Here is an 18,409-nt window from a genome sequence, read left to right as displayed (position 1 = left end):
TTTGTATTACTTAGTTTAAGTCAGCATGAGTAGCATAAATGATAAATTATTTCGACTAATTAGGTATGTAACTTATTGTATTATAATGTGTTTGTGTGAATGTGATAATTATATTTTAAAGTATTTATCTTGGTGTTATTATTTTATCGTCTCCTTTTCTTTTCTAAGGTACTTATATCATTTTTACATTAATCAAACAGTTGATATTATAATTTCAAGAATCAATGTCAGCTTGTTCTGACTTTTTTTTTTAATGTCATAGCGGGCAACTGAGCTTGTGGTTCACCTGATGGTAAGCAATCACCACCGCCCATGAGCAGTCGCAAAGGTAGAGCTTCTACGTATGTGCTGCTCGCTTATATGGAGTAAGGGAAAAGGAAAGGATTAAAGACTGGAAAGAAGGATTGGACTGGGATGGGTGAGGAAAAAGGAAACGGGCCTCCGGCTCCCCCACTCTGCCGGTTTTCTGTGGGGGTGTGGTCCCCGGTGTCAAGCTGGCCCAATTCGTGCCGAAGCGTGCTCGACTACCACAATAAAAAACTTGACATGACTTCTCTACTTTTTACTAAAAGAGCGTTTTATTTAACGAAACTTCTAGATCAATGAGTAAGATAATACTAAACCAGATGTTATCTTAGAGCTTTCTCGCCTCCTCCTGTTTTTCTCCTTTAAATGTTCTTGGTTTGAAGTATTTATTATACACTTATAGAGAACCATAGAATAATTTTATCAATACGTCTAGTGATATATAATAGGAGCAATAGCTGTATCTAAAATATATTGGGCTGCTGAGTCTTATATAATTTTTTTTTTAACAAGGGCTGATTTGACAAAAATATTGTGCTTGAATGGCAGTAGCCTGTAGTAGCACAGTCAAGTAAAGATAAAGTCTACAAAAAGTCTGTACAACGCCTTTTTATCAAATTGGTTTCTCCTAAGTAAATTAAATACTGTTAACTGCAAACAATAAGTTACTTTTAGTGTACCCCTATACAAAAATATATACCAAGCTGTGTATGTATATGTATAAACTGTGTATATATAAAGCTGGAGGCAGGTAAAACGCTTCTATAACCACTACTAGGGTTAACGATCTCGTGTGGTCTCCAAACCCCGGTACAATATCCGATTAATAAATATAAGTGATTAGCAGTAGATAGGTGTTATTATTAGAATCTGCATATGAGGCAGTGCTTTCAGATCGTCTAGTGTATTTAAGTTACAAACATAGATGTATAAATAGGTTAACTTTCGGAATCATAACAGGAGTAGGTTGTATTTTTTGTGATTGGGACATAAATCAAAAAACTACAAAGAAGCATATTTTATTTGAAAGAAACGAGAGAAAAATACTAGATATTTATCTGTCATTTATATGTGTGGTGTTTCAAATAATATTAATTTCAAAACAGTTAAAACTTAAATGTATAATCAAGTAAAATATACGTTTTCAAATAATAATAACACTACCTATTCAATTACTTATGTTAGGTCTAGAGATTATCACCTACATGATAAGCTCTCATACACAGTATTATAGAATACCTGTTCAATATACCTATCGCAATTAATTGGGACAAAGTGCACATGCAACAGATATTGACGAGGTCGCGCACGCATGCGTGCCTTGCATTTTCCCGGTACTTTTCAGGTCCAGCCTCAGTGGCTGTACCATTCCCCAGTCTAGACTTACAATCGCAACACTTCCTACCTTAATTAATCATCTTTCATTGTTTGACTTTATAACCGCGAAGACTTAGACGCGATATGTGATAATTTCTCGCAGTTAAATCCTAGAATTGGTAAGAATATCTTTAATACTTTTAATAAATTTGATTTTGAATAAATTCTGGATTATATTAAAAACTATTTTGAGGGAAATAAACAAAACCTACACAAAAACTAAGTAAAAGTTATCGTTACCGACGCGACCGCCGATCTTCCGCGTTCTGTCTTATCCCCTGAATTTCGGCACACAAAGGGCTTACATACCATGTAACAAAGACGTATTCACACTTCCTGTTTGATTGCGCTCTTTTAACATTCCATAAATAAATAACAAAAATGATACCCTTTGCGTAGGTAGGTCTAATTCATTATTTTGTTACAGCTCGCTTTTGCGTATTTACTATTGTATCACTATTACTATTACTATTGTATACAGTATGTGCGTTATACGATAGCAATCAATCTGTGATATTTAAGGAGTGTTAGTCAAAGTGCCCTTTTCCTAAATTCTAATGAGGGCAATCAATAGTATCGGTTGCTAATAGTTACGAAGTATCCTGCATCAAGTATTTTTACATTTTATAAACTTATTAACATATATATGTGTTTTTTCATAACATTATTAATTTAATGTTTAGAAAAAAACTCTATGGAATTTTTAATTACATTTTTTTATTTAAATAAACGTGGTTTCTTGCGAAGTGAGCCGCGTGCGCTGCGATTTTTGGGTATCTTAAGTATCCTAATATACCAAGTGTGAAGTGAATGACCTACATTGGGGCCGCGCCTTACCAAATTGCACGCCTAGACTGATCACTGAAGCGCGCATGTCAGGCGTCAGCCGCCCTGCGTGTAATGCAATTGATTTTTCCGAACGCTTCTTTGATCGTTTCATTGATTAATGCGAAGTCTTTTTCAATAGACTTGTAAAACACCAAATTATATGTATCTGTACTATTCGTGGTCTAGCCGCCCGACTCGGCTTCGGTCGTGTTAACCGGGACATAAAGGTAAAAATTTTGTATTTGCCCAATAAAAGATTTTAAAATGTAATTTATTATTTGTAAGATGAATACCTTTTAATAATCGGATCTATAAGGAATTAATCAATATGTATCTAACGATTTATATTAGTAGTCCTACATTATATTTATTAGCCAGATGGATGTCTGGCCCCGGCTTCGCTCGCGTGCTGTTCATGTTATCGCGTGGCTGTTAACCCATAGGCACCTACATTCCTTCTTAAAATTATTCCTCAATTTCCCTTTTTAAAGTTATTATCAACAGAAAATCTATGCTATATAATATATTTTCCTTTTCCTTAGTATAGTTTATCTCTGTTGTAAAGGATATGGTAGGTTGAGTAAAAGAAGTGGCGTCTTTTTTTAGGTGGCTTTCGGTCATTGGCTTTTCATCAAAGTTGATTCAGTTGTTAGAAGTGATTTTGACCGACGTACAAAGACTGCGAAAGCAGAGGAAGATCAACAGGATATACATAACACCTATACAGATTTTAGTGTAAAAATAGCCACGCGAGCGAAGCGAGTGTGCTGCGGCCGGCAAGTGCCAGAAGCAGCTTTTGGGCGCACTTACTTTCAAGTTAATTGTGAATCGTCAATTAATTTACAAAGACGTAAGGCCTTTGCAATTGGCCTTACGCCTCTGCAAACGTTTATTGGCGGTGGTAACGCTTACCATCAAGCTACCAGGTGGATAGTGTCTCGTGGGTCCTTTGTCGACTTAGAACGGTTTATAAGTAAATACATCCATACTGTACGTTTGCAACTTAATTAAATATATATATATATATATATATATATATATATATATATATATATATATATATATATATATATATATATATATAAATATTGTTAAGAAAAGGTTGATTAAATTGCATATTTACCTTTAATTCAGAATAAATTTCAAAATACAAAAAATGTCTAAAATATATTTACATCACGCAAAATTGCATACCAACTTGGCATTGCGTTATTGTTTACAAAATATTGGGCGATTGAATTGAATTTCCATCGAGTCATACTGTATTCAGTTCACTATAGTGTGTTGATACACAAGAAGAAAATATATATGAGTATTCAAAAATTAAATGGTGTTACAAATATCGAAATGGTTCAAATTCTTAAAGCGCATTTTTTCTTCAAAATTAAGGTTTGATGGGTTTTTATTTGCGTTTTTTCTAATAATAAGACATGTTGTTTTTTTCTGTGGTTCGTTTTGTGGTTATTTAATAAAAACATATAGATATGGTATTTATTTAGGTACTATTGTCCATTTACATATAAAAATTTTAATAATTTTGATCATGTTCCTATTTTTTTTCACAACACACATATTTTATTATATCAAAGCAAGTTTTCATGAAAATGTTTTACAGATTAAAACTATTACTGAGAAAAATCAAAAACATGAGGCAACTCAAAGCAAGTCTTTGGGTAGTAACGACTGGTTCTATATTGATCACATTCGTGATATATCATCTCTATCGCACTCCGGTTGTGCCTCGCTCCCAGCGTCCAACTAGTGCCATCACTACAGAAAAGAGTTCAGCTAGTCTTGAGGACGATGCAGACTACAAACCTTTAAAGCACATACCGCTTGATGAAGTATATAAAAATCCATTGGAAAATGACACGGACTACTCCTTGGAAAGAGATGAATACGCCAAAGGCAAGTTATTGATGAACTCTATAATTGACCTGGACCAACTGAAATCTTGTCACATACTTCTCCAGTTGTAACCACACACGTCTGAAAATGTTAAAACCCCGTCTTAATCGTTAATTATTTTTTATAAGTATAGATAGCAGGTGACATTTTTTCAGCTTTTCTTAAATATCGATGTAATATTGTGTGTCATTTCTTGTAATTTTAGATGTGTTATACATAATCTCAATATAATTTTCTTTTCAGCCCAAATGATAAATACTGCAGGCTGCAAAATTCCATTAGCCATGGTGTCTTTCGAGAAACGCGAACGAAAACCTAAGCTAGACGTATGTGGACAGCGAGCTGTGTTTTTAAATAAAATAGATCTCGACCGGGTCCGTGTTACAGTCAATGACCATATTCTGAAGAAGAATATGAGCTACAGCAATTATCGCTGCTGCCTACGGTTTTACATAAAAGCTGAAGGAGAAAATGAAAACATAAAAAGAAAGTAAGTTTTGAGTTGTATTAGAATTTCACAGATAGTTGAAAATTGTATAGAATAACAGGTAATCCTAAAACTCATGTGTTTAAGTTTTGTCTATTATAGATACTCCAGTTGCTATAAATGTGAAGATGGTGATACGTTTGCTTTGGAAAGCGACTTTATCAATGTACAATGTTTTGGTTATGATGACCAAAATGAATCGCATATGATTTATGAAGACATGTACGCTTTCGCAAAACAAAAAACTCCACCTCAAGTGAAGAAAGATTGTGACGAGAAATACAATATACTGATGTTGGGGATGGATTCCATGTCCTTACCTAGATTTGTTCAAACTATGACTGATACGGTTCTATTTATGAAAAACAACTTTTGGTTAAATTACAGGGGATATCATAAGGTAATCTTCTCGCATTATTATTAAAAAAAAAGGATTCATTGCCATAGGTACAATAAGTTATCTTCTTTTTTAGGTGGGAGATAATACATTTCCTAATTTGATGGCAGCTTTGACGGGCTTAAATATGACACTTGTTTCCGATAAATGCTATGGTCAAATGGATGGTTGCAATGATCTTATGATTTGGAACACATTTAAAGAGTCCGGCTACATTACAGCATATGGTGAAGATCATTTGACGCTTCCAGATACATTTAGTAAGAATTACACGTTCAAATTTCCTCCGACCGATCATTACATAAGACCATTCTTCCAATTAGCTGAGAAGACAAAGAATGTCGATGGTGTTCCATACATGTGTTCAGGAAAAGCAACCTCGGGACAACAATTATTGGACTACGCATATGACTTCGTAACAACTTACAAAAATGACTCGTTTTTCGGACTATTCTGGATGAACTCTTTTAGTCACAACCCCATGAATCGACCTGAGGATGCAGATAAAATGTTTGAAAACTTTTTCAACCGTCTCTTTTATACTGGAGCTTTATCCAACACATTCGTTATATTCTTTAGTGATCATGGATTACGTTTCGGTCCAAATCGTTACAAAGTGGAAGGTTACTATGACGACCGCATGCCATTTTTGTTCATTTTACCACCAACAACATTTAAGTCGAAACATCCAGAAAAGTATAAAGCAATGGCAATCAATCAGTTCCGATTGATGACTCCTTACGACCTATACTACACAATGCTAGAAGTGTTTCGCATGGGTCTATGTAAAACTTCGCGTACTCTGACCGTACCAACGGTATTTCATAAACATCAAAGCATTTTTAGTGTCATAACCGGAAATCGCACTTGTCAAGACGCTCGCATTCACGATAAGTGGTGTAGTTGTCACAAATTGTTTCCTCTCGACGAGCATGATACGGAAGGTTCAAAGGCGATTCAATTTGTATTTGCCAGCGTTCAGAATAAATCTTTGTCGGTTGTTACTAAACCTTGTACCACTTGCAACAGTATGAAGCTTGATAAAGTTGTCCGCATACATTTTTACTATGACAATGATAAGGTAAATCTGTACTATGTTATCGCAATCAAAATAGTTCCGGGCGATGTTATTTACGAAGCGACTGTTTTGCGCCAGGAATCTGATATGGAGATCGTCGGACCAATTAATATTTTAACTGTCTACAAAGGTCTCGGTTCTTGTTCTTTGCGCCATAAAGATCGCATTTTCTGTATCTGTAAGAACGATTGTTAGGTAAGCTTAATGTAAGTCTACTATCATGTTTATTATAAGTAACGTTTTGAAACTCCTATTAACTTTGTAATTCTATACTGTTGTTCATAATATAATTTAAGATTTTATTAAATTTTTTACAACTAAATTAACGAACAATGATTTCGTTTGTCTGTGATACTTTATACTTAACTATAATTTTTTTATGCCAGTATTCAAGTAGACGTCCTGAATTAGATATTTTTGTAATTTAGTTTTTAAATGCTTCAATTTTTCTATTTATTTTTATAAAAGTATACTCATATACCTACTAGTAATGTAATCATAATAATAACTGAAATAAAGGTTCGTCTTCGAAAAAGATTCGAGTTTTTCTTCATTTACGTAAATATTTTTTAATTATTAGCAGTCCTCCCCGGCTTCGCTCGTGGTACATACATTGCCTAGATATATCACTCAGGGATCAGGTACCTATGTATACCTACCCAACGGTGAAAGAATTGAAAAAAAATTGGAATAAGGAGAACAAACACACAAACTCTCAACTTTACAATATTTAAAGTAGAGATTTATAATATTAGTTATACATAATAATATATATACGTACGAAAATACAGCCTAACCACATGAGGATCATACTAAAAGAAATACTAGATCTTGACCAGCTTAGTAAAGGTACTTACTGTATAGTATTATATTATCTGTGGAAAGGGAAAAGAAAAACAGTATGACGATTATCCCGACGACGTATGTATACTTATACAATATCGTCAATATATAAGAAATGTGTCCCATAAACACGACGAAGACAATATCAACACGTTTAATTTCACTCCATCCCGATCCACATACTGCCCGTTCCCGTGGGATGTCCACGATAAAATACTATCAAAAAAACCCATACCGATGCCCAACATAGCACTATTACCGTGATCATAGCCTTTATCGTTCACAGCAGAACAGTGCGTTAATATGATTCACGAGAGCTCGCCATATTATTTATTCTCGTTAAATAATAGCGAAACGTAGTGTGTTAAACCGTTCACAATAAAAATTCGAAACGAAAATCGTTAGTTATATTAGAATTGGAATACAAAACTTAGTGAAATAACGAGTACGTTCCGAATATGTTACATATTATGTAAGTATTGATAAACTTAAATTTATTCCATATAAATAAGTAATATACATTGAAATTAATAAAAATAAGCATATAAACCTCAATAGCATTAGTCTAAAAAGGCACTTCAAATATTGGTACTACCAAGTTCGCTTACGATTATTACGTACGTAAGGTACGTAAGAGATATTTTTTTATAAAATAACTGATTTCAGGCAATTGACGTTTTTTAATATGAAAGTCTATAAGTCAATTTAATAAATGTTTACAAAGATCTTGAGAGCAATATAATGAGAAGGATAAGTGGAAAATCACATTGCATAATCTGTGTATGAGTTGAATTCAATAGAGCGTTACATCTAGCATAGTATGAAACAAACGCAATAAAAATACTTGCTATTTCAACTATTCACTACGGGTATTTACTATGACACAGTTCATTATGTTCTTACGAGCTTGTTTTTCTCCATCAGTTATTCATACCTAATTGCTGTCCATTGCCTGCTCTCTTTGATGATCAGTGTTTTTATGTATAAAATGCGATAATATATTTGTTTTATAGTCATATAAAGTGATTTGCTCACAAACAACACTAGTATTAGATTACATATAAAGATAGTCCACATTTTATATATCAACGTAATAAGGTAATATGCTCTAGCAGACGCTTCGGTTTCGCCCGTGATATAGCCAGTCAATATTACGTATAGGTACATGAAACATTTTTTATCTGTCCAGTAGGTTTCGTGATTACCGCGTTCCATCAAACAAATTACAGTTTTATTTTATTAATATATAGAAGTGTACCTAGATTAAAAAACAGGATCGAAAACTAGATATTACGATATATAGATATAACGATTACACACAAAAATGTTCTTTTACCGCGCCTATTTCAAATTATTGGTACCTTGTTTAATAAATTTGTTAAAACTACACGGCAACTTATACAAATACTTCGACAAGCAGAACTGTGATAGAACGTTCAAGTGAGTCAGTCAGTCAGTCACGACTTATGGTAGATGAGTACTAATGCTCGTAAATCAACATACATCAATTATAAAGCCACTAATATTATAAATACGAATGTTTGTGAAGATAGAAGGATGTATGTATGTACATATATGTTTTCACGCGAAAACCAGTGAACGGATTTTGATGATACTTTGCATGCAGTAATGTAAATACTCATACACATAAGCTATAATAATAGGTATTTGTTCCAACGGTTGAAACCGTGCGGCACAGCAAGTCTTGTATAAAGAGGTTTGACCTCGGTGACCAGCATCAATGAAAACCAAGCAGTATATAGGTACAAGTTATAGGTGTCATGGTGCATAACTCATAAGCATGCAAGCAATCTCAGAATGAAAACATTCTTAATCCGAGATGCTGTAAATCTTTGAAAACTTTCCAGTTACTTACTGACAATTATTGAATCTTCATTTTGAACACTCTCCTAACACTTCACTCTGTTGTAATGCAAAAATAGCAGTGAATAATTATTACATTAATATCTTCAACTGTGTTATTTTTATGCAGATAAAGCAAGGACGAAATAATGCACCTATTATCAAAGTGTCACATTACACATCCGTCGAAGCATGTAACACATACGCCTAGCCAAAGAGTAGATAGTAATTTATAATAGTTTAAACGTTTTTATATTAATAAAAATCGATTAAAACAATATAACTGTTAATTCATTTGATTATAGGTGGGCATAATTAATTAATCAAATGCATGAGTTGCATCTATCGTTATTTCTCATATAAAAGCTCAACATCTTATTAAATGTATAATTAAAACAATACCTACCTACTAATAAATACCTAGTAAATAATAATTTTTCTTTGAAAGTATCTTCGAAATATCTACACTTGAAAACATACCTGTATATTCCTAATGTATGACACACATAAATGATGTTAGTGTACGTATAATAAATTTTCCATTCCAGGCGTTATTCTCTGACTAAAAAAATTCGTGTTCGAGTAATTTTATCTTGCATATTTACGCTATGTTGGGTTATACTAACATTGATTAAATACACGAATATTCATGGTGCATTACAAACAGTTCTACCCTGTAGTATCAAAACCCCATGCAACGATACAGTACGTATCGTACAAGAACATTACAAGGGTAAATATAATGTAACATCAAGATGAACGTTAATTTTTCTTTCGTAACTGAATTATTTTAAATTGCATTGTACATTTTGTAGGAACAGAAAACTTTTTAATAAACACACCAGGATGTTTTATACCCAACTACGCGAAATCACTGAATTTCAAAGAAGCTAAAATAATTAATAAATCGTGTGGAGTGAGAGCTGTATTCTTAAACAAACTATCAAACGATTACGTAAGAGTCACCATAGACGAGGCAAAATTTAAACTGTATAGTAAAAATAGAAGTGATTACGACTGTTGCTACCAATTCATAACTCCTGAAGTGGTATCAGGAAGAGAAGATTACACAAAAATAAGGTACGTTCAGGGTTCAATTGTTGTCTACACAATACACTAAATTTACATAATACAGTGGACAATTTGCCATAACTGTATCAAGTTCAAATCGCCGTTCCATCTGAATTAACCAAATGTATTATTACTACACTACACATGCACTATTATATCTTACTTACTATATTCATATCTACCCAGTAAATCGTACTCTTCTTTGGTAGCTGTAATAGATGACAAATAAAATTTTCTGAATTTAGTTCCCAATTGTTTCGCGAGTTTTTTAAGGTTATAATTGTTTAAATTTTAAGGTGCCTTTTCCGTATTCCGCTTTACCACCTCGTCACTTTGCCGTTCGCGCCGCTATACAGGAAATAGCGGTCTTTTTATAGTCATATCTCGTAAACAAGTCATTTTACATTGAAAATACCTACGAACAAAATAAGCTAGAAAAATTCAAACAATTTATATAGCAGGTAGCAATCTTTTCATAAAATGAACAGATGAAAGAAAGACAATAAATATTTATTGCCAAAGAAATATAATACGACAATATGGTACACGATTTCATAAGCATAAATGAGGCAAACTGAAACAGCCTCAACTAAATACCGTAAGAAATATATTCGAAACAGCGCTGATTTTCAGGCTGGTCCAAAGTTCATCATAACACAAGCGCCGCAAAGCGTAAGCGAAGTTGAAAAATAGAAATTTGAAATAAAATCTATAAAACAACCATTTTCAAATCTCCCGGAAATCTTTCTATGCTAATTTTCCAGGTGGCTAATATTGAAGCATCGTTTACTTCTTTTTTTATTAGGTATACGAATTGCGAATCGTTTCAAAATGGAATTCAAATACAACTTAAAGAAGAAATGATAGCAATAAATTGTGCCATATTTAAGCCTCACAAAGAAATTATATACAGAGATGTTTACATTCTAGTCAAGAAAAGGAATATCACGAAGTCAAACAAATCTAATAATCCTTGGAACGTAATGGTGCTAGGAATGGATACGATGTCTAGAGGTCGCTTTATTAGCAGTATGCCTACAACGGCAAAATATTTACAAACTCACCATTGGTTAGATTTCAGAGGATTTCAAAAGGTAAAGAACTATTAATTTCGAACTCAGTAAACTAGTAGATCACACTTAAAATTTAAATCTAAGTACGATTAAATATTTTAATTTTAAGCGGCATAATTATATAGTATGTATTTAAAGTTGCCGCTTTAAAATTCTTATATAACTTTAAAGATTTTAAAGTTTCAACAAAACTAAATATATTATCAGTCAATAGCTACATGCAATAGAAAAAAGATTTTTCGGTATGTTTAATTTAATTGTTTCCGCCTCAGTGTAACTATAATGATGACGTAACCTTCACAGTAAAATTCGTTTAAGGTTGTAACAAAAACATTTTTTACTTTAGGTTGGTTACAACACGTTCCCAAATGTAATGGCCTTAATGACTGGAAAAAACACATCGGAGGTGCATAGACTTTGCAAACACGGTATGGACAAATGCAATGACGTAATGCTGTGGAGTCATTTTAAAAAAGCTGGTTATTACACCGCCACAGGAGAGGAATTCTTGAGACTACCAGATACATTTACAAAATATCACAACTTCAGAACACCACCTACCGACCATTATATACGCCCATTTTTCCTAGCTGGAGAAACCATGAGTGGTAATTTTATTTGTGCTAAGAAACAACCATCGGCCAAACATATGCTTGAATACGCGTCTGACTTCGCCAATAGTTACGTAAAAGATAATTTCTTCAGCATGTTTTGGATGAACTCTTTTAGTCACAATTTAGAAAATATTCCCTCTCTAATAGATGAAGATATGGAAGAGTTCTTTAAAACCATGAATAGAAGCGGTGTTTTGAATAATACCTTCGTTTTCTTTTTAAGCGATCATGGTATTAGATACGGCCGAATGAGGCTCTTGTATGAATCTTATTACGAAGAGCGTCTACCGATGCTATACGTATGGGTGCCATTCACATTTCGGGATACATATACAGAAATGTACAACAACCTGATCAGAAATCAAAACAGATTAATTACCCCATACGACGTATATGTAACTATGTTAAGTATCTTAGAGGTATCTCAAAAGAAATTTCTAGCTAACTCAGAAGCATGCCCAAAATGTTCTAGTATGTTCAATGAATTATCTCCCTATAGAACTTGTAGTGACGTCAATGTAAGCGAAAAATGGTGCAGCTGTCATGACATAATTGAGTCCAAAAAAGATAACCCAATAGTGTTAAGAGCATTGAAAATAGCTATTGACGATATACAGAACAAAGTGAAGACAATTAAAACGAAGCATTGTGCTGAGTGCCAAAATTTGAAACTAAAGAGGTTTGTTAGAGCACACGAATATAAAAAATCGGAAAATAAAACGATATTTATTTTAGCGTTCACACTGACGCCAGGGGAGGTCTCATATGAAGCTGATATTGAATATAGTGATGATCAATTAAGTGTTATAAACTCCACAGAGACAATATCCACATACAACACGAGAGGATACTGTGTAAAAAATCCCACCGATCGTGCCTATTGTGTGTGCAAAAAACTGTTACATTGTTAAATAAAATAAAAAAAAGAGATCTAGTTTCTTGGCTTATTTTATTTCGTCCACTCGAAAAATGCTGGTTACACATGACAATACTTCTAAATTGTATTAGTTTCCTAACTAACAATAGTCGTTTTTAATACGAATGTCCAAATAATATTAAATATTAACATTAAAATCAAACATAACACAATAAAACATAAAGGAGAATACAATAAAAAATAAAGGCCAAAAAACAAAAAAAGTTGAAACCACATAGGAGCTATAATATGTAATTTAATCGTTCTCGTTCATTATTGTTAATAGTAGTTCATACAAGAAACGCAGTACATATCAGCGGATGGAGAGATCAACATTACTTATATTCTATGAGCAATACAATTACATAGACATAATATGGAGAGCTTTGACTAATTTCTTTGTTTAAAATGTTACTTTATAAAAATAAATTTACTATAGTCATCTAGATGCAGCTACAACATCGACACACAGAAAATACTTATAGAACAGTATCCTGAAGCTATTTCAACGAGAATAAAAATGTAATTTGTAGGTGGTTAGATAACACAAAACGAAATTTAACTAGGCTATAAGCAATTCTAATTTTTTTTCAAAATATACAAATTCAAATTCCAAAGAACAGCATCAAATATTCAAATTCCAAAAAACATCAACTTTATAGTGATTTAGTTTTTTGTCCAATCGATAGATTTTTTAATCAATGGTGCAATCTTATTTCAAAGCACAACACGTACGTATGTGCGCGCGTTTTGCGTACTCAGTGCCGAGATCGGTGATTCGAGAGAGTTCGCGGCGCGGGCGCGTCAACCTAGCTATTGTAGTTCCATAATAAACAATCTTGTATATTATAAAGGTAACTCTTACTCATAATATGTGAAAGGTCAAGTTAATGCTTTTAAAAGATTTCTAGAGGAAATAGCTTCAGGTAACTATTTGAACAATACTGATGAGACTAGAATACGATCAACAAGCCTCAGCATCATCATAAAAAATATTAAAATTTGTTATACCTATGTTTTAGATCAAATTTACCCTATTGATGTATGTTCATAATGGCGGAATAATTCAAATTACATAAAGGGTTTTAAATAAAGTATAAATTCTCCTCTGTTAAAGAACTGTCGTATTGAGAAAGATGCACAACATATTTTGATGGAATGTGTTCGAAAGGCGCAGTTTTTTATTCACAATACTGTTTTCCGAATTAATAATAAACATATGGGATCCTTTCCCACATCGGCGGAGATACTGCTACTGGTCAGGCTAACCCATATAATCTTTCAAAATGATTACTATTTCTAAGTTGTTAATTACTAATTAGTTTTCTTATTAATATTATAATTTCAAACGACTTCTAAAAAAGGAGATTATTTAATTCGCCTATCTTTATTTTTTGACTTTGTTACCTAAAAACTTTCGACTGGGTCAATTGATTTCGATGATTCTCTTATTATTTGAAAGCTGGGGACCCGTGTGGCCCCATTTTAATTTGGTGTGGAGGATTTGCAGGCGGTTTTTTTTTGTAAAACATTGTTATCATATATGTGCTGATTTGTATATGTTTATTATGTTATATGTTGAAGTGATTAGAACTTACAAGACAATTTGGCCGCAAGCGACTGATTTTTAAAACATAAGAAAGAATCTAAAATCTCTTTGAAACCATTGAGTTTTGGGAGTGTTGATCACTCTATTCGTTTAAGCCGACCAGCCGTGCCTGACTTAGCGGCAATTTCGAGCAAAAATGTTGTTGAATATAACAACTCTCTATCTACACATTTAATACATTAATGATACCAATTGTTATCCGTTTTGATAACCACATCATATAAAAAATAGAATTTAGCATAAATATCTATTCTAATACACATTATACTTTTATCACTTAATGTATCATGTATTTGCACTTAATTTAAACATGAGGCGTTTTAGATATTACATATAAAACTAATTAAGAATTATCGAAACATATTTTTTAACAAAACAAATAATGTTTAAACATGGATTTGTACTGTACCTTATCTTTTACATTTTGAAACATAATCTTTATCAATGAATCTATTATAGCCTTAAATGTCACGTTTGATATTACCCATATTTGATATAAGATAATGAATAAATGCAATTTTATAAAATTAGTATAGGTAGGAATACACAACACTACAGATTCTATTTCCCTGTCTGTCTTCGAGGGGATCACAGTACCAACTCTTTCTTGACAAATTCAACACAAAGTAAAAAAAATCATACAATTTTGTATAAAAAATACAATATCGGCCTTTTATCTATGATATAACTAAATTCAATAAAATATTATACACGGCATAATATTTTAATAATATTAAACACAAATGCCTCTTTTTAATGTAACATAAATGTCATGGAGATTAAAATGTCATATGTGAAAATAAACAAATACGATTCAAATCAAATCAAAATATTACATAAAAATAATTATTTGTACATTGACAGAATTTTAAACTAACTCACACTTGGTTTTCAATGGATTTGATCCAAAACTAAACTACTATCTAAAATATGGTTAACTCTACACATATGTAGGTACATAGCAATATAATACTTATGTATTTAGGCTTAAGTTGACCTTGGTAATAGAGGTGATGATGGCTTGCTCGGATATAATATAAACAGCGACAGTTGTGCCAATGCCAGAGCAGCACCAATAAAATTTGGAATCTGAAAGTTAAATTCAAACAATTTATTCAAGTGTCAGAAACATTTGTTGGCTAGTCAACAAATTCAATAAACACAAGACCATTTTTGAATGTTTGGGGATATAACAAAGTATACAAAAGTTTCGTAACTTGTGAATGAAATTTATACTTTATCTCTTTAATATATAAAATTCTCGTGTCACAGTTTTCGTTGCCAAACTCCTCCGAAACGGCTTGACCGATTCCTCTGAAATTTGGTAAGCATATTGGGTAGGTCTGAGAATCGGCCAACATCTATTTTTTATCCCGATATTCCTACGGGATACGGACTTACGCGGGTGAAACCGCGGGGCGCAGCTAGTTTTAATATAATATGGTTGATTTTGTGATTTTTTTTATAGTTTTGGAAAGTAATAAGACAGTAGTTACAATTTGTTTACAACAAAAATTAACATGCAGTGAAATTGTGAAAAAAATGTTTTTTGTTAATCTGTTGTAAAATGCAATTATGATGTTTTAAATAAAATAATTTGATAACTATCTACTTAAACAATTGCATTGAATAATTATAAACAATTTTTTAAATCACTTAGTATTTCTCCAAATCCAACAAAATGATAAACATATTTTTAGAAAGAGATAGACTTATTAACTAATTTGGTTTTTCATATATTAATCCATACCTTTTTTAGATGCAACGATTTAGTAATGATTATGGGAAAATTAAACATTTGTTTGCTAAAAAAAATGTGAGTAACAAAATAATAAGCTTTAATAGAAATAAATTGTGACACTTTATTAAGTACAGAAGAGCTCCAAAAAACATTTCAGATATTCAAGGAACCAGCTCAAATCCCAGCTCAAAACTTCAGCTTTTTATTCTTTAAATTTTGTATGTTAAGTATTTGAAATGTACTGACAATTTGTGTAATACCTAATGATTTGTTATATCTAATATATAAAATTCTCGTGTCACAGTTTTCGTTGCCATACTCCACCGAAACGGCTTGACCGATATTGATGAAATTTTTTGTGCTTATCCAGTATCTATGAGGATCGGCCAATATCTATTTTTCATACCCCTAAATGATAAGAGCAAGGCAGAACAGCGTATGCCGGGTGCAGCTAGTGTACTATAAATATTACTTGATTATAATAAATTTCCGACTCAAATATCCCAACAAGATTTTCTCTTATCTAAGACTTAATTTATGTAGCAAAACTACATTTATATTAACTACATTTAAAATGTAAGTTTTGTTGTATCCAAATTTTTAAATTGAGTAAATACTAAATAATATATGAAAATAAATAACAATAATAATAATCATTATTTTATAATTATAAGTATGTACTTACAGTAAGATAGACATCTTCTTCAATAATACCATAGAAGAACCACAAACTTGACACCAGAAATGACATCAATATCATGGGAAATGGTAAGCATTCAGTGCTTTTTGTTCTTATTACATACATCAGTTTGCTCATTGGTGAAGCAACAGTTAATAAAGTCAATGTACAAGCACTGAGACCTAAAATACAGTATTTTATAATAAATGGTACTTAATTTCAATAAACATTATTTCTATTATCATATTATATGGCAGATTTCAGAATTATGGAAAAAAATTAATCCATCCATTATTTAAATTATTGCATACATCAGTCATAACACATAACCTTACTAGTTTTACAACACAAAATACAGTCCATAAATTAATTTTAATATTAAACCACTCACCAAGACGACTTAATAATACTTCATTATCCTCTTCAACATTAACATAGCCAACAGCAAAAATACAGAATCCTATCGCTGTATATGCCTGCCGCAAAACTAAGGACTTCTTAAAAGTATATATATAAAACACAGTTGTGTATGAGACCATAAGTATAACTCCAACTAAATTGACTAGTATCATATTCCCATCATCCTTTGTAAGTCCATATAAAAGCCATAGGCTACATCTGAAAGCAAGAATTTGCCTATAAAATATTCAACCGACTTAAAGAATAAAAATTAATAAATTTGTACATACGAGAACATGCCACAAGTGAACGGCAATGGTGAAGCTTCTCCGGTAGTGCGATTAGCAATATATTGCTTGCATACCAAGCTGAAACAATACCAGCATTACTTAAATTATTCCTTTTTAAATAACAGCTGTTATTATTTATTATAACAATTTGTATTAAATCTTACATGCCCGATAAAAATTGACAAATAGTAGTTACAACAGCCAGGCTCTCTATAATTTCTTTTATGTCGGATAAATACATGACTAATTATTATTATTTCTGTCTCCCTTTTACCAAGACGTGTGAAGACGTCTTCGTCTATATTTGTGAAGAGAAAATATATTAATTCCAAATGGCATCGAGGAAAATATTTTGATTTTTGACAATACGCCAGCACTCAATTGCTACTTGGAAACCAAGACCAAATCAACAGTCAAATGTCAACTGTCAATTGTGTCAAAAATCAAAATAAAATAATCACCGCGAAAGAAGTCCACGACGAAAGTGTTGGAACTAGGAATATCACAGAACATGGACCTAATAGCATAAAATGCTTGAATTTTTTTATGTAATTGTCTGCAATGGAGCTGGTGGGTCGCCTGATGGTAAGCGCTCCCATCGCCCATGAACATTTGGAGAAGCGTAGAGTCGATGACAGCAGACGCAGACCTTACACCTCTACAAATAGATTGCCGAATTTCAATTGGAATTACTCAACTTTTTCGGTGCCAGCTGGCCCAATTCATGCCATAGCCATGCCATAATTTAATATACGCAAGAATATCGAAGAGTAGAGAACAATTACTATGGCATTACTTTTATAATGATTAAGGTTACTTATAAATACTTTCTGTCACTTATTTAGCACCCATTGCCCAATCGTGGTGGTGATGTGTGAAGTTCATGAGGAAATAAACAGGCCGCTTCTCATCGCTTGTGGACGGCGATAC

The 18,409-nt window shown here is 32.4% G+C and overlaps 3 protein-coding genes across 4 annotated transcripts; 2 read left to right on the top strand and 1 right to left on the bottom strand.

Moving 5' to 3' along the window:
* Positions 1-1,676: 1,676 nt before the first annotated feature.
* Positions 1,677-6,894, top strand: LOC119835071. 2 transcript variants are annotated; one of them, XM_038359686.1, is made up of 5 exons: positions 1,677-1,802; positions 4,127-4,419; positions 4,663-4,909; positions 4,994-5,306; positions 5,380-6,894. In XM_038359686.1, exons 2-5 carry the CDS (start codon positions 4,158-4,160, stop codon positions 6,574-6,576), a joined length of 2,019 nt encoding a protein of 672 aa, XP_038215614.1. In that variant the 5' UTR covers positions 1,677-1,802; positions 4,127-4,157; the 3' UTR covers positions 6,577-6,894. The 2 variants fall into 2 exon arrangements, with proteins under 2 accessions (XP_038215614.1, XP_038215615.1); XM_038359687.1 differs by lacking the exon at positions 1,677-1,802 and adding an exon at positions 2,370-2,738.
* Positions 6,895-7,501: 607 nt separating this feature from the next.
* On the top strand, positions 7,502-12,782 carry LOC119835156. The gene is made up of 5 exons (XM_038359824.1): positions 7,502-7,696; positions 9,636-9,820; positions 9,903-10,167; positions 10,964-11,252; positions 11,578-12,782. The coding sequence occupies exons 1-5, from the start codon at positions 7,683-7,685 to the stop codon at positions 12,754-12,756; spliced, it is 1,932 nt and encodes a 643-aa protein (XP_038215752.1). The 5' UTR covers positions 7,502-7,682; the 3' UTR covers positions 12,757-12,782.
* Positions 12,778-17,861, bottom strand: LOC119835157 (sugar transporter SWEET1). The gene is made up of 5 exons (XM_038359826.1): positions 17,644-17,861; positions 17,480-17,557; positions 17,182-17,408; positions 16,797-16,972; positions 12,778-15,459 (listed from the first exon to the last, which is right to left on the bottom strand). The coding sequence occupies exons 1-5, from the start codon at positions 17,718-17,720 to the stop codon at positions 15,358-15,360; spliced, it is 660 nt and encodes a 219-aa protein (XP_038215754.1). The 5' UTR covers positions 17,721-17,861; the 3' UTR covers positions 12,778-15,357.
* Positions 17,862-18,409: the final 548 nt, after the last annotated feature.

The sequence above is a fragment of the Zerene cesonia genome, chromosome 20, assembly GCF_012273895.1.
Source record: "Zerene cesonia ecotype Mississippi chromosome 20, Zerene_cesonia_1.1, whole genome shotgun sequence".
Classification (NCBI taxonomy): domain Eukaryota; kingdom Metazoa; phylum Arthropoda; class Insecta; order Lepidoptera; family Pieridae; genus Zerene; species Zerene cesonia.
This window is presented reverse-complemented; position numbering and strand designations above follow the sequence as displayed.